This window comes from Rhododendron vialii, chromosome 1a, assembly GCF_030253575.1.
Source record: "Rhododendron vialii isolate Sample 1 chromosome 1a, ASM3025357v1".
Taxonomy (NCBI): Eukaryota; Viridiplantae; Streptophyta; class Magnoliopsida; order Ericales; family Ericaceae; genus Rhododendron; species Rhododendron vialii.
The window spans coordinates 21,902,300-21,926,253 of record NC_080557.1 but is presented as its reverse complement, the minus strand read 5'-3'; the positions used below and the strand labels follow the sequence as shown (position 1 = coordinate 21,926,253).

At 38.4% G+C, this 23,954-nt stretch overlaps 2 protein-coding genes across 3 annotated transcripts; one reads left to right on the top strand and one right to left on the bottom strand.

Annotated features, from left to right (window-relative positions):
• Positions 1–6,199: 6,199 nt before the first annotated feature.
• On the top strand, positions 6,200–16,468 carry LOC131324677 (vesicle-associated protein 1-3-like). Of its 2 annotated transcripts, none has more exons than XM_058356751.1 (8): positions 6,200–6,426; positions 6,741–6,811; positions 6,907–6,988; positions 7,136–7,251; positions 7,352–7,513; positions 7,652–7,699; positions 9,750–9,827; positions 16,073–16,468. In XM_058356751.1, the coding sequence occupies exons 1-8, from the start codon at positions 6,375–6,377 to the stop codon at positions 16,187–16,189; spliced, it is 726 nt and encodes a 241-aa protein (XP_058212734.1). In that variant the 5' UTR covers positions 6,200–6,374; the 3' UTR covers positions 16,190–16,468. The 2 variants fall into 2 exon arrangements, with proteins under 2 accessions (XP_058212734.1, XP_058212743.1); XM_058356760.1 differs by lacking the exon at positions 16,073–16,468 and adding an exon at positions 15,608–16,036.
• Positions 16,469–17,249: 781 nt separating this feature from the next.
• On the bottom strand, positions 17,250–23,598 carry LOC131324669 (spindle and kinetochore-associated protein 1 homolog). The gene is made up of 9 exons (XM_058356742.1): positions 23,422–23,598; positions 23,208–23,332; positions 21,571–21,683; positions 21,392–21,470; positions 20,116–20,183; positions 19,879–19,984; positions 19,759–19,788; positions 19,324–19,437; positions 17,250–17,561 (listed from the first exon to the last, which is right to left on the bottom strand). The coding sequence occupies exons 1-9, from the start codon at positions 23,516–23,518 to the stop codon at positions 17,484–17,486; spliced, it is 810 nt and encodes a 269-aa protein (XP_058212725.1). The 5' UTR covers positions 23,519–23,598; the 3' UTR covers positions 17,250–17,483.
• Positions 23,599–23,954: the final 356 nt, after the last annotated feature.

Sequence of the window (23,954 nt, the reverse complement as noted above, 5' to 3'; positions counted from 1 at the left end):
ATCCTGGGGCTAGGGACATGGACATGTGCCTCTCATGGGGTGTTGTGGGGATGACATTTCCGCTAGCGTCTTTGGTCCCTGAGATGGCTACATCCGTCTGATCTCTGCCCATTGTGAATGGTTTGGTCGTTGTTTCACGGGTGAGTGAGGGGATTTGGAGGATGTGAGAGCCATTTGAAACAGAAGCGTTTCACGTCGGGTTCACCAATTGTGTGGCCCGTGATCCTCGATCTTTTCCTCCGCTGGTGGCTTGATGGTTATTGAGACTTCTTCTCCTAGCCTGCACAGGGAGCGCACGACTAAGACCTGGCCGGGGGTTGCCCGGCAAGACCCTCCGGCGAGAGGGTGAGTATGTGCAGGAAGAAAGGGAAGAAACTAGGGTTTGAGTGGGTAGTCGCGTATGTGAGTGCGTACCTTTCCAGAGGCGTTATCCCTCAGTATTTATAGAGTCTCCCTGACTTGCTCTCCAAGCACAGGCACGTGCCTTGCGCAGACCAGGCGATGTCATTGTGACGTCATCGAACAAATCTGGTAACCGCTTTAGGGGGTGAGAGCTGGCATGATCCATGTGCACTCATGATTATCTCAAAGCGAAACCGTCTCCGCACGTGGGTGGGCGCGTGGCCGTGCGGGTGGCCGAGCCCAGGAGAACCAGTCGGTTGCCTAATCTTGAAGGGAAGCCGAGCCCGAAGGGAATTCAGGCTAGGCGACATAGTCCGCGGGACCGCCCCCAAATAGTGGCCGAGCTTGACGTAGACCCTCTCCGTCGCTGGACGCAAGGTAAAAGTAGATACGTCGATTAGTATGCCTCGGCTAAGGCCGAGCCCAGATGGAGTGGGTTAGCCGCCTTTCGTAGGGGAGTAGAGGTGGTCCACGGTGGAATCACAATTGAGCTCGGTCTGCTACACATGCTAACATCCTATCGTCGACTCTTATATCGAGAGTTAGGGTTAAGTGTGTATGTGTGTGTGTATTTGAGAGGGTCCTCATACCCCTCCCTAATCAGCAATTGCCTAATGGAGGTGGTAATTAAAAAAAGACAAATGGTCTTGGCCTGCCCCCATGCGGGAGCTAGATCTATGTTTCAGGCCCGTTAGTCCAATTATTATAATCCTGCCAGTATGCAGGTAAGGTTTTTGGGCTGTGATTTGGGTTGGCTCCCACATCAGAGGTGGCTCTACTCTTGTGGTTGTGGTTTCATGGTCAACCGAACACCCTTTTTTTTTTTTTTTTTGCTTACCATACATGTAAATTTTTTAGGCTAACCTTTCTTTGAACACCCAACTCAAATGTCAATGAACACTCAATTTTGATAGTCTTGAACACATAACCCAAAAAGAATTGAACACTCAACCACAACTCAATTACAACCCATCAATCCAGGTTTTAATTCACATTTGAACACCTAATACATTACCTCAAATAAAACTCACAATCATAATGAAAAAAATTGAAAAAAGAAAGGGAAAAAAAGAATCTATAGGGGTAAGAATTATGCTCTACGTTCTCCATCTTTATTGTCTATGGTCTAAATATGTTAATTTCGCATTCATGACAATAATTATTATTTTTTCTTATTTAGTTAACTTTTAGTATTACGGACAAAAACTTTAAAAAAAATTCAACTACATTGCAAAAACCCTGTTAACTTGAACAATATTTCTTCAAACTTAAAGGCTACGATAAAAAAATCTTATCATGTTATCCTAAAAAATAAAATATTTTCTCCGCCTCCCTTGTTTAGGGCTTAGGCTGATTTTTATGGGCTATTTGGGCTTTTAGCCTCTTTAGGTGTTTGGTCTTTCATTTATTTATCTAGGCTTTTAGGCCAACGGGTGTGGGCTTTGTCTCAATGGGTTTTCCGTGTTTGGTTTCTTGCCAAATTTGGGGTTTGAGTCTCGGATAGGCATAGGATTACTCGCATCATTGTAGATCATTTGGGTCTCGAATTAGGGGTTTGGTGTGATCATTCATTGTTTCTATAAATCTTTGTAATAATTTTAGAGATTAATGAAATTTTTTTCCTTTAAAAAAATAAACATATTTTCGAGAAGGTTAACCCCAATATACTCGTTACAATTTTTTTTAAAAAGGTTTTAGTAGATTAGTACGCTGGTTAAACGTTGACACAAAATATGAGAACTCATCTTGGACAACTATAAAATTTTACCCTCTCTATTCTCGAAATATTGTCTAGTATGCAATACGACAACTTTCAACAAAAAACTATTTTTTGTAAAATATATAAAGTATATATTTTTGGGAGAATTTTTGGGAGGTCTACTTTAGCATGTTTCTAACCCCATTAGTTCACTTCTAAAGTTCCTAACCCCTCTAGTCCACTAATAATTTCAATGACGAAACTACCCTATGTAAAGGAAACAAGAGCCTTGTTTGGCTAACACAAAAAATGTATTTTTCCATTTTTTTCGATCTTGTTGCAAGTTGCAACCACGCAACTACCACCATCACACCCACCAATACCACCTCCGCCGCCACCACCTCTACCACGCCAACATATAATGTTATATGTGTGACAAAAATTTCTATTTTCTTTTTTTTATTCTTGTTTTGAGCCTTTCCCTTCTTGAACTCACCACCCTTTAACATATAATGTTATATGTGTGACAAAAATTTCTTTTTTTTTATACCTGTTTTGAGTCATTCCCTTCTTAAACCTGTCACACCTTAACATATAACGTTATTTGTCTCAATTTACATTCTTGTCTTATGTTTGGTACAACATCAACAAAAATGCACATACAATCTTATATGTCCCAATTTGTCCTCTATACGTTATAAAAAATAAAGATAGATCTGAAACATATAAGGTTATCTATTGCTATCTAGAACGTATTTTTTGCCAACACAAGTGTATATCCAGGGGCGGACCTAGGATTTAGTATTCACTGGGGTCAAGTATTTACAACATACACGATGACTAGCATCAACGGTTTTGCGCACAACTATTAGGATAAAAAAATAGACATAAGGAAGGGTTTTTCACGAGAGAGATAGGTAGGTAAATAGATACAGTGAATCAATTTTGTCCCAAATTGATCTAGGTTTTTTATTTTGAATTATAAACAAGAGATTAGAATTATGAACATTTAACTATATTTTAATGCATCGTAGATTAAAAAATGGAGTTTATAAATGCAACTGCAAATTTACTGCATATAGCCTTTTGCTAACTAAAACCACATATCTTATAAGAATTTGTTACATACAACCTCAAAATATCCATGATCTTTCAAAATTACCCTTCCCTGCCACAACCCACCCTCCCTCTATTTCCCTTCTCTCCCTCCCCGTTCTTTACTCAGACCTCCCCAGTTTTGAAACTCAAAACCCCAACACCATTCCCCTTTTCCCTGTTCTCCTCCCTCCCTACCCATTGTTTGAACACCCCCTCCCCCTCCCTCTCCCCCCCTCCCCAACCTAAACGCCACCACCACACCACAACACCGTCGCACAACAGACCACCACCTCCACTGTCGAACCACCATCGCCACACAACACCACGGTAGACCCACCATCAATTACTAGAATCTGAAATTTCATAAATATTTCGAACACAAGAACTTGAATTGTTACAAAAATTTCAAATTATAGAAGTCGAAACATTATATAAATTTCAAGTATTACAATATGAATTTTCTCTATGTATTATATCCAAAAAAAAAACACTACATTGACCAACATTCGATTACTAGAATTTGAAACTGTTTACTAATTTCGTACTTATATATCTAAACCATTTAAAACCTCTGGGACGTATATTAGTTCGGATTTTTATGTACGATATATGATATATTTTTTGGATACTACAATTTGATATTCACTATACATTTCGGATTCTTGAATATGATATTTTTTAAAAATTTCAAAAATTTTGGATTCTAGAGTTTGAAATTTTTAAATATAATCAAGCTCTAGAATCTGATAATGTCGGGACAGAGAAATAGAAATTGGAAGAGTTTTTCTCTTGTTGCTGTTTTGGCTCCAAAGCTACAACATCCATGACTACGTTTTCTTTGTCAACCACCATGTTGGTTGCAAATGAATCTAATCCCCAAAGACCAAGTTCGAAATGCATATCCATTTCATTTGTTGGGTCAAAATACTTCTTCTCTAGCAATAGAGGGAGAGGAAGAAATTGAGATTTTCATTTAGAGTTGGGAGGTGAGATTTAGAAGGTGGATTGGGTCAATGGTGGGAGGTCGAGGTGGGAGCTCCTGGTTTTTCAAAGTTTAAGCTATGGTGGAAAGGAGGGAGGGCGGAAGATCAAATGGAATTGGAGGGTTGTGTCGTAACGGTGTGGTTATATGGATGTGGTCATATGTAATAGATTTAAGGGCATTTTTGTCCAAATATTTCTTACTTAAAAACAGGTCGTATGCAGTAAATTCGCAATTGCATTTATAAACTCCCTTTTAAAAAAAGATAGGCAAGTGCACTTTTGAACTACCCTTTTTTTCTCTCTACAAACTCTTTTGGCTCCATTTTTGTCAAAGAGAGAGAGAGTGTGTGTGTGTGTGTGTTTTATGCGTGTGAGTGTTACTAATTGAAAGGGATGGTGGGACCACATTGGATAAAAAGTTGGGCAAACTTGTAATTTTTGTGGACTACTAAGGGCAAGATATAAAAGGGAGAGAGAATCTTGGGGCAAAAGTACCAAAATGTCCAGAAATCTTTACAAATCTCTGTGGGGAAATTTTATCCAGTGAGGTCAACTGACCCACCTTGCCTAAACGTTCATTCGCCCCTGTGTATATCTAAACTTTGTACAATGCCAAATATGTTATCTGCATGTTGAAAAAGTGCACATATAAACTTATATATCACAATCTGCGTTCTTGCCTTATGTTTGGTAATAGATTAACAAAAGTGCACATATAATCTTATATGTCCCAATCTATTATCAAAAACAAAGATAGATCTAAGACATATAATCTTATATGTCCCTCTGTTCAATTCGAAGACGAACCGAACCACGGTCAAAGCTTCCGTCAGGGCCGGCTCCGCTACCGGTGATCGGCAACCTTCTAAATCTGGGTGACAAGCCCCACAAGTCCACGGTCGAGCAAGCCCAAACTTACAGCCGCTATACACAACTTTTCTCCATGTGTTGCTGGAAGCCCAATGAAAATAGAAAATGATGCAATAGTTAGCACAGATCCAACAGCCGAATACATACTACGACCACAAATAAGCATATTCATATATCTCACATGAGGAATAATAAGATCTTCCTTTACCTAAAGCAAGTTCTCCACTGAAGTTGTTCGAATCTCTCGAAACTCAGGGGCAAGTTGCGGCGACTATGTATACGACGACGGAAAATTAAATGAGTACTTATGGCGGCAGTTGTGGCGACAATGGAGGACTGGAACTCAGCCACGACGGCGACGAGGGGCGGCGCCAACGAGGAGGATGGGTGCACCGGCAGCAAGTAGGCGAGGGGGAGTGCACCGGCAGCGGCGGTAAGTAATCGAGGAGAAAGAGAGGGAGAGAGGAGAGTGTGCTATAGATTTGTTTTTGGTTTAGAGTTTCTCTCTATATGACAGCTTATATAATAGGGCATTTTTGTATTGGTTTAATTTTTTTTAAAAGAAGTGGACTTAAGGTCTTACTAAACTGTATCTGCATTAGTGGACTAGAGGGGTTACAAATAATAGAAGTGAACTAACTGGGTTACAAGTTCTCTATAGTGGATCCTATACCAATTTTTTTTATATTTTTTAGTTCTCATTTCGCCTCGTAGTTCTTTTTTGTAGAATAGAGGTTATATTTTTTGACTGCACTATTTATACTAATTTTTGAGATTTTGCACATATTATTAGTTAATAAATCAGCTTGTAGGGTTCAAGTAATTTTTGAACACTCTATCATAAATTTCTGGAACCGCCACTGTCCCACATTGGGAGTTTGGGTTAAGTGTGTGTATGTGTGTGTTTAAGAGGGTCCTCATACCCCTCCCTAATCAGCAATTGTTCAGCGGAGGTGATAAATAGAATTATCCTCTTACACTTTTGTGTTTAAAAAAAAATAAAAAATCCTATCGTCTGACATAAAAAAACAAATAAATATGTTAGTACTTTGTATAAGGGTATAATGGTCCATGACTCAAGATGTGGGTACTCGTAAAAAGATGGGGTAGAATTTTCCCTTCCTCAACTACTCCGAAAACCAGAACGGCAGCAATACAATAAACCAGCACGTTTGGTAACCAAAATAAATTAAGACCCCCAGCAGTCTCCTTGATCAACTTATTAAAAAAGAAATAAATAAGCCCTAATTCCTGTTCCTCGATTTGTATCGCAACCAAATTTTCGAGTCTTCTCGTTCGTGTGTCTATTCGATTTGGAGAGATGAGTACAGGCGATCATCTCAACATTCAGCCATCGGAACTGAAATTCCCATGTAAGTCCCATTTCGCGAAGCCCTTTTTTCAGCTCTCTGTTTGGCTGCCCAGAAAATCGAAGTAAAATAAATGGAAAAAATAAACACAGAAAAGGAATTTGTTTGAATTTCGTGGGTTATGTTATATTTTCCATGGTAACAAGAAACAAATCTAAAGTGCACCGAATTACTCTTCCAGTATCTTTTCATTGGCATTTGTTAGTCTTGGGTCTTAGATTTACTCCTGGAGCATTTTTTTTCTTTTGGTTTTATTGGAATTTGAATGTGGGTATTAATTTTTCTTGATGGGTGTTTTTGGCAAATGCTGTAAAAAGTTGAATTGAGGAAACAGAGTTCCTGTTCCATGCAGCTGACCAACAAAACTGATCAATATGTGGCGTTCAAGGTAGCCTTTGTGGATATAATACAAATTTAGCAAGTTGTGTATCCCCATCTATTACTTTGTACAATGTAAGATTAATAAACTTCATGGCTTAAAAGGTTAAAACAACCAATCCCAAGAAGTATTGTGTTCGACCCAACAACGGTATTGTTTCGCCGGACTCTGCATGCAATGTAACAGGTAGAATTTTGACACTTCCTAATGCTGTTTTTTGAAGTTTTTAATTTTTTTTTTGTTAATTGTTAGATAATGAGTGATGCAAATCTCTTTACTGCTTACTTGATTACTTTCAGTTTTATTTGATTTCGATTTTATTGGTTTTGGTAGTCACAATGCAAGCGCAGAAGGAGGCACCACCTGATATGCAGTGCAAAGACAAATTTCTCATTCAAAGTGTTATTGCGCCTAATGGTGCAACTGCTAAAGATATCACTCCAGAAATGGTGGGATGGTTTTACTGGAGAAATTGAAGTTTGTTCTGTCTATTTTGTGTTATAAGTTATCTACTGCTGGTCTTAGTTATTGTGTCAATATGTTTCGTAGTTTAATAGGGAGGATGGGAAGGTTATTGAGGAGTTCAAATTAAGGGTTATTTACATACCTGCTAACCCTCCCTCACCAGTTCCCGAAGGATCAGAAGAAGGATCTTCTCCGAGGGCATCTGCGGTTGAGGAAGGGAATCAAAGTGCTTCATTGTCTGATGCTGTAAGTATTTGTTGCATGCCTCTCTTCACAACTCCTAATCCCTTCTCTTAAAAAAGGGGTTGTGGTTATCAATTTGAACTTTATATTTTTTTTTTTTGATCAGATTTGAACTTTATATTCACTAACTTGTTATACCAGGTAACAAGATCTTTGGTGGAGCCTTTAGAGAAATCTTCGTCTTCAGAGGTAACCATACTTTTTTTCCCACGTCCCCGTTGTGTCAGACACGGATACAGCGACCTCTATGAGTGTCGGTGCTTCATAGGCATATGCTTCTTTAGAACTAAATGGCCTATAAATCTTCACCCTCTCCCTTTATATTAACTGGTCGATTTACTTGAAGTGAGATGAAGTACCTACCATTATAATATGCCAGAGAGAGAGAAAGGGGTGACCAAAATCACCCATCCACAGTGGCTAAGATGAGCATGGGTACGTTTTCATATAAAGATGATTGTGATAAATTGAGGTGACATGTAGAAGTAGCTTTACCTTGTTAGAGTGGATGATCCTCAATTGTATACTGATATTAGTATATATTATATATTTCTGGGTTTTGAGGAGGTTTTACGACATTTACTTAGCATTGTTCTTCTCATCTCTTGTAAATAGTGTTTAGGTAACATTTTTTGGTAATTGTTATTCTCAATGCTTTTGTCTTGAGGTCTACAACTCTATGCCTCGAGTCACGACTCACGTGGATAAGGTTCTTTGCATTTTGCATCCACCTTTAAAAGCAGAGTAATACTGGTAAAAGAATTCTGTAAAAAGTACTACAGCCGATACAGTCAATTGGGTTCTGCCACTACTTGTGAGATTTTGAAATCCAGTTTTGATCACACAAGATACCCTTTGAGATGAGGAATCTGATATTGGTAAAAGTTTAGATGCTTCGGAAATCAGTGAAGATACAATTGCCATAAGTAAGGCGTTAGATAGGTTTTGATGTCAGCAAGCACACAACAATTTTGCAGTTATAGTTCTTGATCGAAATAAGGATATTGGATTGGATGATCTAGTTTTTTCTACTCTTGATTGATTTGCGTTCCCTCAGGTGTTGTTCACATGTGATTATATCATTATGCTGGCTGAAAATTTAGTAGTTGGGCCAGTTTGATGTCTAATGGAAGGTACTCAATCGATTTATATGTTAGTGAAAGGTTTAGCCATGTTCTTAGGTCATGAGCTTATTTTTCTTGCTTCTGAGGTGAAGAGTAACTTCTGTAGAATTTCACTTTCTGTATCTGAACCGGAGTGGTAGATTTACAACTCAAACAGTTGTCACGCATAAAAATTTGAGGGTTTTTTTTTTTTGTTGGGTGGGGGTTCCTTTCGATTGGGTAAAGGGAATTCGGAGGCATTAATAGTTCAATGATTTAGAGGTCATGATCCTCTCCTTAAATATTTTTGTCCATCTCCAAATTTTTTTAGGATCCTCAAGTTTTTTGACTGGGGTTCTTTGTTCTAGTTCTAGTGGTTAATGCACAATTCTTGAACTTTCTTGGATGGTGGACTGCTTGGACGTTAAAAGTTGGGTGAGTGACCATGCAAAGTTGTTGTGTAGTCAATACGTTTTTTTAAATGGAGTTAATTGAAGTAGTATTTTAAAGTTGAAACTGTCAAAAACTAGCTTAAACACCTACAAATGTTTGAGTAAACATGTTAAAAGCCTGAAATATATTTATCCAAATCTGTTTTGGAACCAAAGTGACTAGAGAGTGCCTTTTGAGGTTCATTTTCTTTTGTAACGAGAATATAGAGTGAAGGTGAGCTTGTAGACAGGGTGATTAATTGCAATTAAACAATATACGCCACACTATTTTTTATTGACTTGTTCTGGGGGCCTTATGTATGATTTTTTTTTGGAAGGAAAAAAACTTCTATCGACTGACTTTGTTTGAGTTGTAAGAATGGAAAGAACTTGCCACAATCATTCCCGATATTTGAGGGAGGTTAGATGTCGAAGTTTTCATGTTGTAGATATGCTTTATTCCATTACCATATTGTGTGAAGTTTGAAAGTATTGTCTGCAGAAGAAAAAATATGAACAGATACATATGGTTTGGGCTGTTTTTACTAGAAAAGGTACATTAGCTGTCTCTCGACGATTTTGCTTGACAATTATTTATGTTGCTTGAGGTTCATTTGGTAATACTCTTGTTGCTTCTAATACGATGTGCTTGCGTTGTTGTACTTCTTTACATGTGGCAATTTATTATACATCTTTATCCTTCAGGCATGGTCTTTGATGTCCAAGTTGACAGAGGAGAAAGCTTTTGCTATACAACAAAATCAGAAACTCCGTCAAGAATTGGTAATGCTTAGTGATTTGGTTTTACTATAGTGTTTTATGCAATTAAGCTTGATCTTTTCCGCTAATTCTTGTGCTACTTCATTTCTTCTATTAAAACCACTCACCATGAAGCTAAAATGAATTCACTATCATTGCTTAAATCAACAGGTTCCATCTAACCCAGTGAGTGAATTGAGAAGCTTCTGTTTAGCACTTTAGCTTAAGCTTTTTGGTTGGCTCTCTAGGATCTAGTTGTGATTCTTGTGGGGTGGTTGTTCAGAGTGGGCAGAAGTAGTCCCATCGCACATTTGGTTTGCAATATGAAACTGCACAACCGTAATATGATACAGCAAAGCAAGTTCATATCCGTGCGCTGCCATAGATTTCTCAATTTTTTTTCTTTGTTGTCATTGAAGTTTCTTATCTTTTTGTCAGAAACATTGCCCGCACTAGTATATTCCTCTTGGGTTAGAACAAGGTATTTGTTGACTACCCAACTTTACAATGTTGAGTCTTCAGAAATATGCTACGATGCACGGACACCGACACGGGGACACAAGAATTCTAAAAAAATGGGGACACACGGACAGGGCAGGGGACACGCCACGTGTATATTTATTTTTCAATTTTTGCCCAAGTGTAAATGGTAAAATGTGGACAAAACGAAAAATCCATAGTTCCAATACCATTCAAACAAAACAAGACGTCCATGAGTTCAATACAACCCCATTGAAAAATTACAGTTTGACCCCTGAATTTTTTAAAAAGAATTACTGTTTAACCCCCAAAATTTTAAAAAATTACAGTTTGACCCCCAAAATTTTAAGAATTACAATTTGACCCCTAATTTTTTTTTTAAAAATTACATTTGACCCTTGCTGTGTCCCCATCGGTGTCCCCCCGTGTCCCTAGCCGTGTCCCTCTCACAAATTTAAATTTAAATTAAATTATGGACGCGTGTCCCATACGTGTCCGACACTGCAATACGTCGACCTCTAGAGGTGTCGGTGCTTCATAGGTTCCCCTTGCTTCCATATGTTGTATGCGCGTATATGAATGTACTTGCATGTTCAGTGGTTTATATTATATGTTTAAGCAAGTTGACCATGCGACTAGGCCTTAATTGAGGCAAAAAAAACTAAGGGCCCGTTCCAGAACCGAAATAAGAACTTATTTTTTGTCTAATAAGAAGCCTTGTTCCGGAAAATAAGAAGGTTGGTACTTATTTTGGAAGAATTTATATAGGTACCGGCAGGCAGGGGATGGAAATCGTACCGATGGCCGCGCCGGGCCGTCTCCGGCCACCGGACGGCCGATCCGAGCCGTCCAAACATTCTAAAAAAATAAAACCGAGGGGGCCTATGCGGGAATCAACGGCATCCGAGGTGTGTAGAGTGCTTGATCCGAACACCCCTTTTTCGAGTGAAATCATATACACGAAAAAGGGGTGCTCGGATCAAGCACCATACATACCTCGGATGCCGTTAGTTCCCGCGTAAGCCCCCTCGGGCTTTCTTTTTAAGAATTTTTGGACGGCTCAGATCGGCCGTCTGGTGGCCGGAGACGGCCCGGCGCGGCCGTCGGTACGATTTCCCTCCGCCGGCGCCCATTCTCATAACAGTCTTATTTTTTGTATAAGGTAACTTCAAGCTCAAAAATCATGTGTTTACGCAAATAATTTTCTTATCATTATAGATCTTGTTTGATAGATCTCATTGAGATCTTTAATACGGTGCAAAAAAAATTGAATTTTTATTTTCATTTACATTATTTTTGAGTTTGAAAATGTGAAATGAACTTTTTATTTGGGTTTTGTGGAATGACCCTTCTTATTTTTGAATGAGAAGTTCCAAAATAAGTACTTATTTTTTAAGAAGATTTCCGGAATGGAGCCTAAGCCATGTACTTATCCAAAACCAAACCGAGCCTTACGTCTCAATCACTTGGGGTCGGCTACATGAATCCGTTTCCTCCATTGAACTCCGTCAAGGGCCACTTGTTCACATAGACCCATTATACTCATATCTTTACGCACTATAGCATCTGATGTCAATTTAGGTCTACCTCTCCCCGTAACATTGCTACCTAGAGCTATCCTATCTGCTCTCTTAACTACTACATCTTCTAGTTTACTGTAGATATGTCCAAACCACCTTAGCCTATTTTCCCTCAACTTCTCATCTATAGATGCTACACCTATCATCTCATGAACTGTTTCATTTCTAATCTTGTCTCGTCTAGTCTTACTACACATTCATCTCAACTTTCTCATTTCCGCTACACTCATCTTGCTCATATGTTGTTTCTTAATAGGGCAGCATTCTGTCCCATAAAACATCGCTGGTCTTATGACAGTTCAATAGAATTTTCCTTTCAATTTTATGGGTACCCTCTTGTTACATAGTACACCAGTAGCGCTTCTCCACTTGAGCCACCCCACTTGGATCCTATGGGTCACATCATCAGCAATCTCTCCATCTCTACTAATAACCGAGCTTAAATACCTAAAATGATCACTCTTTGGTATCTCCTGGTTTTGGATCATCACTCTTTCTTCATGCGCACTACTGGTGCCACTAAACTTACACATCATATACTCAGTTTTACTTCTACTTATCCGAAAACCCTTTGACTCTAATGCTTCCCTCCAAATTTCTAGTTTCGTATTAACACCTCTAGCGGTTTCATCTACGAGGACAATGTCATCTGCAAACATCATACACTATGGAATATCCTCTTGAAATTGTCTAGTCAATTCATCCATAACTAAGAAAAAGAGGTACGGGCTCAGGGCTGACCCTTGATGCAATCCTACGGTGATTGAAAATTCACTTGTTTCCCCTACCGGTGATCTAATGGTAGTGACAGCACCTTTATACATGTCTCTAATTACCTTGATATACCCTTTGGTCACTCATTTTCTCTCAAGAACCCACCATATGATGTCCCTAGGCACCTTATCATAAGCTTTTTCTAAGTCTATAAAAAACATATGGAGATCCTTCTTCTTTGCTCTGTGTTTTTCTATCAATCTCCTTAATAGGTAGATAGCTTCCATTGTTGATCTTCCTGGCATGAACCCAAACTGTTTCTCTGACACCGTAGTCACCATCCTCAAGTGATGCTTAATAACTCTTTCCCACAACTTCATCGTATGACTCATCAATTTAATACCTCTATAGTTGTTGCAACTTTGAATATCCCCTTTATTCTTACAGATAGGTACTAAGGTGCTCCTTCTCCATTCCTCAGGCATCTTCCTAGTCATAATAATCTTGTTGAACAACTTCGTCAACCAAGTCTTAGTCACCTCTAAGTCACCTAGACTTTTCCACACTTCAATAGGGATACCATCTGGTCCTAGGGCCTTACCCGGTTTCATCATTTTCAAAGCTTTAACCACTTCGAACTTTTGTATTCTCCGATAAAACTCATATTCTATGTTCTCGCCAGGTACACACACTTCCTCCCCACCAAAGCCTCCTTCATGTTTCTCGTTTAACAGCTTATCGAAATACGACTTCCATCTATCCTTGATCGCCTCGTCTTTCACCAACACCACCGAATCAATACATTTTATACACTTAACTTGAGAAACATCTCTAGCTTTCCTTTCTCGTTGCTTAGAAAGTTTATAAATAATCTTTTCTCCATCTTTACTATCGAGTCTAGCATAAAAATTCTCATAGGCTTTCAACTTAGCATTCCTAACGGCTTTCTTAGCTTCCTTACTAGCTTGCTTATAACCCTGAAAATTTTTCATATTTCGGTCCTTTTGCCACTTTTTAAAGCACCCCTTCTTTGCTTTTACCATGGTTTGAACCTCGTCATTCCACTATCATGTCTCCTTAGAACTTGGACCTTTTCCCTTCGACTCGCCAAGAATTTCTTTTGATATTCTTCTAATACCGTCAGCTATTGTATTCCACATATTGTCACTATCGCCTTCCACTTCCCACCGTACTTCTTGAGACATTTTTTCCTTGAATACCTCTAGTTTCTCCCCTCTTAGGCCCCACTATTTAGTCCGTGGACATCTAGTTTCCTTTCTCCTTCTATTATTCCCCTTGAGACAAATATCTAACACCAAAAGTCTATGTTGTGCCACTAGACACTCTTCAGGAATAACCTTACAATCCTTACATGTCAAGCGGTCTGCACCTCTAGCAAGAAAATAGTCGATTTGGCTTCTATTGGCTCCACTCTTAAAGGTAATTAAATGCTTCTCTCGCTTCCTATAGAGAGTATTCCCAACTATAAGGTCAAAAGCCATGTACTTATCCCAAAACAAAAAATTCTTGTGACGCACAAAAAAATAGTAAAAAATTGGAAAAGAACAAAGCAATTAGGAGAGAAAGGGAAGCAGAAGATGGGAACTAGATGGTTGGATAAAGAAAGGATAACCATGTATTTAGAACCCTGTTAGAGTGTTACGTCCTCAATTTGTTAGGGTCTTTAGATCATTGTTGTTTTAATTGTTGTGAATGCTCGGAAGTAGGAAAGTATAAACCATGCGGGTAAACCATTCTAAGTTGCCTCATTTACGAGCCTACGAAGCAAGTGATGTAGCACGGTATTCACGATAGGTATGTGGAACATGTGGTGGACGTATAGGATGCTTTTTCTGCTCAAGTAGGTATGATATGATGAGTCAATGACAGAAAGAGAAGAAAGAAAGAACAAAGGGCTTGGATTTGGTTCCTATTATGCTTTACCGTAGGCATTTTTTGTGCAACCGTTCAAGAACTACCATGAAAGGGGATATGATGCAGATTAGATTTTGGAAAAAAACAGTAGTTTATTAGTTTTTTATTTTACTATTTTAGTCTTAGTATTTTGTTGGGAATCTTATAATTTGGGATTACTAACATAGAGTTATTGAGTTTCTTAATTTAGGCTGTCTCAATTTCCTATTCTATGTTTTCTTGTTTTACAAGAATTAGGTTGCTTCCTCATATTTTTGTTTCCTTTTAAGCTCGAGGGTTTCTACTATTATATAATAAGCGTGTAAGCCTTATGGCTCGGGAGTTTTTTGATGATTAATGAAATTATAAAGAGTGTTATCTTTTATGCCAACTTTTGGGTATTTTGTGTGAATCAACCAATTGTTGTTGCCTTTATTCATGGATATTTTCAGACTAAACAGGTTTAAGGAAGAGTTAACGCGATCTTGTCGTCCAATCTCCTTTTTCCAACATATATAGCCTGTGATTAGAAACTCCGAAGTCCTTCAAATAGTTCAGAGTTGGCCAAAAATTTTGCATCAAGCAATGAGGATGCAGTCTAATGAAATGAACTTTCTGCAGTTGGAAATATTCTAAATGCACTGAGATATCCCATCTTCTTATCAGCGTGACCTCACAGTTCTATTTTGCTGTGATATTTTCATGGGATTTCACCCATTTTGTCCTTTCTTTGAATTGATAAATTCTATAAGTAGCAAGGGCTGAGATATAAGGAACAAAATCTTCAAATTGACTGCAGGTTGCCATCATTATATCTATTTATCAAGCTTGTGAAGGGGACCCAACCAATGGTATTGTGGTTTGATGTATAGCATTTCATACGTGTGGTAAATGACATTATGCTTTGAGATGATTGCATTGGATATCTTGCTTGCAGCATTGTTTCTATTTTCTTGATGGTCTCATGTCATTTAAACTGATCTTTATTAGGTTTAGTATTTGTAATGGTAATATTTTGACTTTCTTGTTACTAACACTACTAGCTACGTGCTTTTAGTGCCTTCTCATCAATAACTAGAATGTGTTCCTTAAAAAAATGGGTTATTGTGCAGACAGATAGCTCTCGACTATCGTTTGGAACTAACATGAAGATTTTGTTCTTAATCTTGGGTATGGCAGTAGCCAACGAGCTGGTGCTTTTTCGTAGCCATTTTGTCTTTAGGGATGTCACTTTATTTCTAATGACGAGATTTTACTTTTTAGGCTTCCTCCCTTACTAGCTTTTATGTTTCCTTATATGGGACCTCTGTTCAAATGAGAGATCGGATTGAAATCACTCTTATCCATTAATACTTTTTGAGTGAGTAAAACAAAGCACAATTGAGTGCATGCACTATTGTCTGAGAATGAACGCTTTTCCTTGTTGGCACTATTAAGCAGATGCCCATTATATGGACATGATTCTGTTCTAATCATCTTCCGTACAGCTGCTGAGTAGACAATTGTCAATGCTTTTTTGTTTGGGTGAAAGTGTGTTTCATTGATTTCTACGCCCATGTTCTTCTATTTGAATTTTAACAGGAGATGATGAGAAGAGAAATCAGTAAAAGTCAGGGTGGTGGTGGCTTCTCGGTGATGCTTGTGGCGTTGATCGGTCTAATAGGTATTCTGTTTGGATACTTTATTAAGAAAACCTAGAAGCTGCAGTTTGCGAAGCAACCTCCTGCCATTCATTGTTTGGGTACTGACATCAATGTTGTCGGTGTTCTTCATTTTTAGAAACCTCTTTTGACATGTCTCTCTAGTGCAAAGCAAGTTGTAGGTCATTTGTGCGCATTGAACATTCAAATCATTGGTTTTGCCGTATCTGAACGGAAGGGATAGTCAGCTGGGTTAGTGCTTATCTTGAACTTTAGATGATGGGAATAAATTAGTTTGGACACTGGAAGTGGATGATCTGTTGTTTTGATTTTGTTAGTTCTCTCTCTCTCTCTCTCTCTCTTGGTTCGTCAGTTCATTAGTTTTCTCCTAACATCTGCAGTTTTCCCTCTGTATCCAGTAGATTTTCTTGATTGGAAGAGTTTTTAGTCAGTAATCATTTGCTCTAGTCAAATAAAGTCGAAGGTCTCTTGAGTATGGGTGTAGTTGCAGGTAGGTTAGTACGTTATACTAAGCAATCTACTATTATTGGGCGACGAAAAGGATCTTTTTGGTCAATCAGAGATTATTTGAATTTTGTATTCTGAATATTACACATAGATGAAAGAGAGTTTCAAAAACTAAAAGAAAGATCACACATTTCTGTTCATAGCAATCTACTGTTTGTTTCTGGCTTTATTTGGAAAGGGATTGATCTAGAGCCAATATGTTGAAAACAATCTCTGATGCTGTCCTAAAAGTTGGCCGCCTAGGTGCTAGACAGTGGTCCAACGCCTAGATTAGGTTGCTGACTAGTCCCTAGCAATTTTTATAACATGGATCCTAGATATGCAGCAAGCAGCGTAGCTCATTTATCTCACCACCTATCCCAAAAGAAAAAAAATATTGGTTCCTTGATTTATATAAAGTCCAGCAATGGTCATTTCAGTGAGTATATATAATTTATGGAACCAGCAATGTGCAGTTTTCAGAACACTACTAAGGTAACAACCTGCAACAGTATACTTGAACATTACCCTGAACAATGTCTACTCGAATTGAATATTCCCTTCAATAAGTTCAGCAAAAAGAAAACATGAACATAAATTTGGATAGGCTATTCCTGTTCTCAACGAATTTTCATAACCGTTTCTGCAAGAGAAAAAATCATTTTCTTATTTGAACTAGAATGATCAAACAGAAATCGTTTCCGCATACATTGCCTTCCTGCACCTACTATTCAGGTTACATTATCTTAAGCTTCATAGCTTGCAGTTTCTGAGGAAAAAAAAAAACTGGAAAGAAAGCACACTCTACATATTCTTGAATAAAATTTGTGGAAGCATGGTTGGATTCATTGGGGCTTCAGCAGAATATAAACACGGTGATGCCCAATCCGAGTCTCCCTTATCCGACCAAGGTGACGAAGGACCTACATATAGCAGAAGTCATAGTTTGTTGAGTTGGACATTTTTAAACACAAATAAGAACATAAATCCATTTATAAACTCTTTCAAGGTCAATTTACCAGTTGTCCAGTCCAGTGTATAGCATTGAACTTCCACTCCACCAAACACTATATCAACGTAAACCTTCTTTTTTTTTTCCCGATCAAGGGGAATTGTTTTATTCGGCACTTACACAAGGATTCCATCCAAAATTATACATACAAGGAAGATACGACCCATCGGGGAAAAGATAAACTAATAATCAATGAAAAGGACAGCTTGTGTCCTTCATCCAGACATGAGCCCCAAGCTCTCTTACACGTACTGCAAAGAGGCTAAAAATAAATTCAGCAACCAATCAAAGAACATCAAGTCCTTTAGGGTTATCTAGATTCACATTTCAGCGAACACAGAGGCATCGATGGAATCCTAAAAGAAACGAAAAAAACCATACAAAACACACAAATAAACTACTGAACTCCCTTTCATATCCGAAGCCAAAAGCAGCACCAAAGCAATGAAACGCCAATCTCCAAGCTTCAAAATGCACCGGCGAGCTCTGAATTTCTGATCTTGTTGCACCTAGACTGCCAGAGGAGAGGCGCCGAAGGATGGGTTATGGAAGTAGGAACGGTGGCGAAGAAAGGTGGTTGGACCGGAGTTGCCGAGAGGCAGAGATTGTCGAGGACAGGTGTTCGAGTGATGGAAATGAGGAGAGACAGGTGGCGATGGAAAACCCTCACTGGGGAGGGGAGAGCACCCAGATCGGGCTCCTCACCGCCCCCCTCAGTAGCAAACCCTAGCCGATTGAAAGTTTGAGACTAGAGAGAAACTCTTGGTCCAGAGTGTGTGAGAGAGAGAAGGGGAAAATAAAAAAAGGATGAACCTAAAGAATGACTACTACCAATATATTGAAGCAATTCCCATGCTATTTAGGAGCAAGTTTGAACACTTAATACTGAGGTGTTATAATTTAAGTTCACTTCCTCTACTAATACATAGGTACTTATCCCCAAACTAAACTTTTCTTGCTAACCTGAACATAGACTAAAAACTAAACAGCATTCTAAGAGTACTTTCTTGGAGTATTCTTCTACCGTTTCTTTCCCAATACCAAGAAAAAAAAGATCAACAACTGTTCACTTCAGTTGCTTGATTAGCACCTAGAATCCTTAGAGCATCCACGTTGTAATAACCAAATTAGTATGGATAAGCAAACTTAACAACAATGCTAAAAAAACATCTCACATTGTAATAAGCAAAGTTACAAGTCTTTTAGCAAATAATCAAATTCCATCTATTTCATAATCAAACTTAACAACTTTTACCAATAACCAAAACTCAATAACCAAACCCAATAACCAAACTCAAAACTAAAAAACTAAAAAACACTCCACGTTAGAATCGTCTCATCGAGACGAATAATTTGGTGTGATCGGGTGCGTGATTAAAACTCGTTTGCAATTGGACATAGGTGCATTGCATATTGTGGGGGGTTTTTTTTATAGGAATGCAAAAATAACCAATGTAGAGGTAAAATTTGTTAAGTTTGATTATGAACTAAATGGATAATCAAATGCTGACGTGGCACATTTTGGTTATTGAATTTGATTATTCCCATTGCAGATGCTCTTAGTTGCAGATCCTTTGATTTGAGATCAATTTCATGATATAGGCCAACCACTATTTTACAATGTAATGGTGGTTTTGGAACCATACACTCTGGCAAATAGAAACAACACTCACTGTTAGTATTGCTTTTCCAGTGTTGTCGAGCTTCAGTGAAGGCCCTTTTATGTCTGTCTCTAGGAAAAAGTGTTTGCCCTTCACTGCTTCCGTTGAGCCAATCTCTCTTAATTCCTGCGAGTTTTATTGAAGCAACTCAAATGAACATGAGGATCAAAAAAAAAAAAAATCAAATGAACATAATTACCCAAAAAAAACTCAAATAAACATGAAACATTGAGAATTCTGGATAAACATAGTTAAAAACACCAAGTGGCAGGAGAAATATGGATCTTATATCTCTTTGCTAGAAACAATGTCATAAATTCAGCACCTTCCAAATACTTATTTGAGGGCATGACCATGGAATTGGAGCTGGGACAACAGTCCCCAAGTTACATACGAATCCCCCAGCGAATCAAATAAAATGGTGAGACATGGATAGTGTTTACTTACCAGAGCTTTGTCCAACATGTTTTCTGACAACTTCAAGAAAAATAAAAAAAGATATCATAATCAGTAAAAGTGAAATATTATTTATGGCAGAGCAAAATGAAAGGAGAAATAAAGAGAAACCTTCTTTCTTGGGGCTGTGATAAGTTGAGCATTTGCTTCAGCATAAGTTGACATTTCATTAATAACTGCATTGACTTTGTCTTGAGTGAGCCTTCCTCTCATGTATCTGCAGTTGGCTAGCGCTAGACTCAGATCCAAGAATTGAAACTGGCCAAGTGGCATAGTGCCAGGGTAATCAATTGAGAATGCAAGAGGAAAGAGTGTCATGTGACACTTCAGACAACAGAATGCACTTACGACGACAAGGAATCCAGCTCGTCAGATGTAATGTACCACAATGGTGCAGAGGCTCGACCCTTTTTCTCCTGATGTAATTGTGACAGTCAATAGGAAACCAGACATTAACCTTGATCTTACTATATTGGCAGCATTTACTAGAATAATTCACAAGAAAGAAAGTCGCATGATGACAGATCCCATCTTGTATCCTACATCCTGTAACGTCCAAGCTAGTTACCAAAGCACTTCTCATCATAGCACGCAAAGCAACCCTATTTTACGTTCTCTGTCCTTCAATGATTGGGGAGCTGGGAGGAAAAAAAGTGGCTACCATTCGAAAAAAATCCATATGACACGCTTTTTAGTTGCTACTGATTCACTGCATCAAAGGGATTATAAAGAAAAGAAAGGATCGGGTCCCCGGCACTATGTGATTTGTTTCACCAATTTAAGACCAAAATTTGCATTCCTGCTATAAATTGCAATATTGCGCGCAAAGATGAAGAAAATGGATCAAGTACTGAAAGACATCCAAGCTAACATAAGCATAAAAATGTTGCACATGGGGAACACCGCCTGCCAATAGCTAACATTGTAGGAGTCGTGTTCAGAAATGTGTTGTTCCAAATTTCCAATTAATACAAGCTATGTGTATTGTTTTTTACAAATTCTTGCAGCTAAAGTTAAGGTAAAAGATGACTATTTGAAAGCAAAAGCCGAAAGGCATCAAAATAGAGCTTCTCAAAAATAACTTGTCCCTTCCTTTTTAAAGTTGTTTTTTGGCGGAAAACATAAGCTGTTTCAAACAAGCTAGCATGGCTTCGCAGACAAAAAAAAAAACTATAAGCTGCGGGCGGCAAACAAGGTTTTAGGTGAAATGAAATGCAAAGTTAACTGTAGGTCTTGACTGTTTTCTAGGGAGCTTTCTTACTCAGGGGTTATCTATCCTCTATTATACATTGAATGGAATTATAAAAGAAAAACAAAACATGCAGAGAAAAATAACAAATGAACCAACCAACACGTTTATACAAAAACTAATCTACTTACACAGAATGGGTAAATCTGCATCTATTGATTCTATTCTTCTCTATAAGGTGCATACTTGGTTGGGCTTGTGAAAAATGCAATTTATAATCCACTTGACTTCCATAGGCAAAGTTGCAGGCATATAGTCACCACAAAAATCCTCACCACCTTACCCTAACGATGTGTCTCTTGACTCTCTTCCCATTTTCTACACGTTTAACGTACTGTTAGTATGTGTGTGTGTAAGAGAGGTAGAGACCCTTACTTTGGGTAATAATGCAGGCTCATCCTCAAGATTCAAAGATTGAACACCAAAATCTGGTTTAGATGTGTCTGGCAGCAAACTGAAACCATGAAAATCAACGAACAGAGGACTAATCACAAAGAGGGCAAGAATAGTATATCAGGGATAGAATACACAACGTTATGAACCAAAAGAATAACCATCTACTAGGTTCCCGATTTATAACAGCCAGTCTTTCAGGCAAATGATATGGAACATGGACAGAAATGCTTTGCAATTTCTTCTGCTGCCGCAGTGACGCCTCAATCAGTTTCTGCAATTGGAAACAAAATCCACAACCTCAATCGGGATCGGGATTTTCAGCCTCATGAACTAAAGCAAGGAACTATTAACATGATATCCGACCACCACCAAATTTTTAGCTATAATACATCATCCAAGAGTTCTCAGTATGCTTTAAAATCCCAAAACAAACATAAGGCTATTTCGGCAGAGGAAAAGATACATCATTGAGATAAAAGATGGCTTTCTTTCCCTGATGAAATGAAAAAGGAAACAAAATTTGGAGTCACAGTAAAGAGAGATTTCCATAACGGGAAAAAGCTACAAGTGCATCTGCACCAAATACTTAAACGTAAGATTTTCCAAGTATCTAACAGATGAGTCCGACTCCTCTCCAATCTCTATAGAATTGGAGGATATCCTCCAATACCATCTGAAATTGTGACACATTGCAGCTAAAGCATCTAACCGCCAAAATTTAAACACCCTTTACACTAGTTTTTAAACCCTAACTACAATAGAAACTACTGCCGGCAGTGAAATAAAATAAATAAATTATTTTGCCACAAGATATACTTCATGAATGATAAGGAGACCCATTATTCTCGTACTTTTCTTCCTCTACATGTCACATTAAGCAACTGAAACACCCCAAAATCAGAGAGATCATTCAATGCTCCTGGGAGGGACTAAAAAATTTGATCTAAAAAATGATGCATCACACTCGAACAGGAAGGTAAAAATTGGGAATCCAATCATTGATTGGGAAGAGACTCAATCCCCATGATGTTCTTCCTTATCAACAGAGATTAAGTATTTCTTACGGTGAACCCCCCCATTATTACAAGAAAACCGAGATGATAGTTAATCGGACGATGACTATTTTCTGGGCTAAAGTTACCATAGAAGAGTACCATATTTTTTCCTGCCAAAAGATGAATAGTTGAGGTTAGGTTTCAATTAGGACTGAAAAAAGATACTCAGTTAATGGTGTTTTAACTCTAGCCATTTGATGCCTAAGCTGCCACATGTCGCAATTCTAAATGGTAATGGAGGATTCTCAAATTCCATAGGGATTGGAGAGGAGCCGGACTCCTAAAAGATGTCCCGATTTTACTCCACAAATTTCCATCTATGTAATAGCCCAAACCAAATCTAACATGAACACCATCCAATAGCAATTGCAATCACCTATATGATTGAGAAAGCATGAACCCTAATAATTGTTGGGCTTGTAAAGCCTGATTCGATTTGCGTCGCGCTTGGCTGACTAGTTAGGGTTAGGTAATTGGTAATATAAACCCTAGCTTACAAACACTTGCCATACGCAACAGCCAGTGTAAAGCGTTATTGTTCTCTCTTCTACATTATTCTGTGCGTTTGTGTGTTCATTGATCACCACTAATTACTTTGGCTTTGAGGAACCAAGAAAAGCCCCTCTTTGACAGAATACGAAAACCATGATAAAATGATACCAAAACCCTAATAATGACGAAGAGAATCAGAACCGTAAAGGGCATGAGAGAGAGAGAGAGAGAGAGAGAGAGAGAGAGACATTGGCTTTGGGGATGGCTTGAGTCTCTTCACGCAATCGGTCTTTGATATGCTGCACCTGAAGCTCCATGGCCTTCAATGTAGCATCGACCGCCGACAAATCAGGGACGCTGCTTGCTGGATACACTGGCAATTGAAATTTGAAGATGTTAATTGATTAATTAAAGTTGGGTAGTGGAAATTCGTAGATAAAAGTGGAGAATAATATTACGTACTGTTGCGAGCTATGACGAGCTCTTGAAGCTCTGCTATGCGAGTGTTGAAAGAAGATATCAACGAATCCAGAGATGGACCTGCCTGCTTCACATCCATATCTCCCTCTCTCTCTCTCTCTCTCTCTCTCTCTCCCGCCAGATTTCAGGGTTTGAGAGAACTGGAATGCGAGAGGATGGGAAATGAATTTAAAACTTCTTTTGAATCACTAAATGGCGAAATGGCGGGAATACACGGGTTATGGATTGTTTAAAAATGAGGCTGGCCTGTTTGGCCTTGTGGGATTTTTTTTATTTAAAAAAGTGTTACCTTTGTGACGTAAACTACATGGATGTCCAATTTTATGATCAATTGGACCAGTCGAAGTCTCGGAAGCCCAAACGTTTTTAATTGCAAATTACCCGATTTGATAACTTTCGGATGAGCTCGGATCAGGCCCAAACTTGATGGGCTGACTTATTTTCACGCTGCGATTGATACTTATCAACCCTAAGTTGACGATCGATAGTGTTTTTTGGTCTAATTTCTTCGTTTA

Excerpts from the sequence above, each read along its gene's own strand:
- LOC131324677 (XM_058356751.1), top strand. The coding sequence starts at position 6,375 with ATGAGTACAGGCGATCATCTCAACATTCAGCCATCGGAACTGAAATTC. Across the intron at positions 6,427-6,740 it reads ATCGGAACTGAAATTCCCAT|TTGAATTGAGGAAACAGAGT; the intron begins GTAAGTCCCATT and ends TGCTGTAAAAAG. Across the intron at positions 6,989-7,135 it reads CTCTGCATGCAATGTAACAG|TCACAATGCAAGCGCAGAAG; the intron begins GTAGAATTTTGA and ends TGGTTTTGGTAG.
- LOC131324669 (XM_058356742.1), bottom strand. The coding sequence starts at position 23,518 with ATGGATGTGAAGCAGGCAGGTCCATCTCTGGATTCGTTGATATCTTCT. Across the intron at positions 21,684-23,207 it reads AAGCCATCCCCAAAGCCAAT|AAACTGATTGAGGCGTCACT; the intron begins GTCTCTCTCTCT and ends TTCCAATTGCAG. Across the intron at positions 19,789-19,878 it reads TCACAGCCCCAAGAAAGAAG|TTGTCAGAAAACATGTTGGA; the intron begins GTTTCTCTTTAT and ends TTTTTCTTGAAG.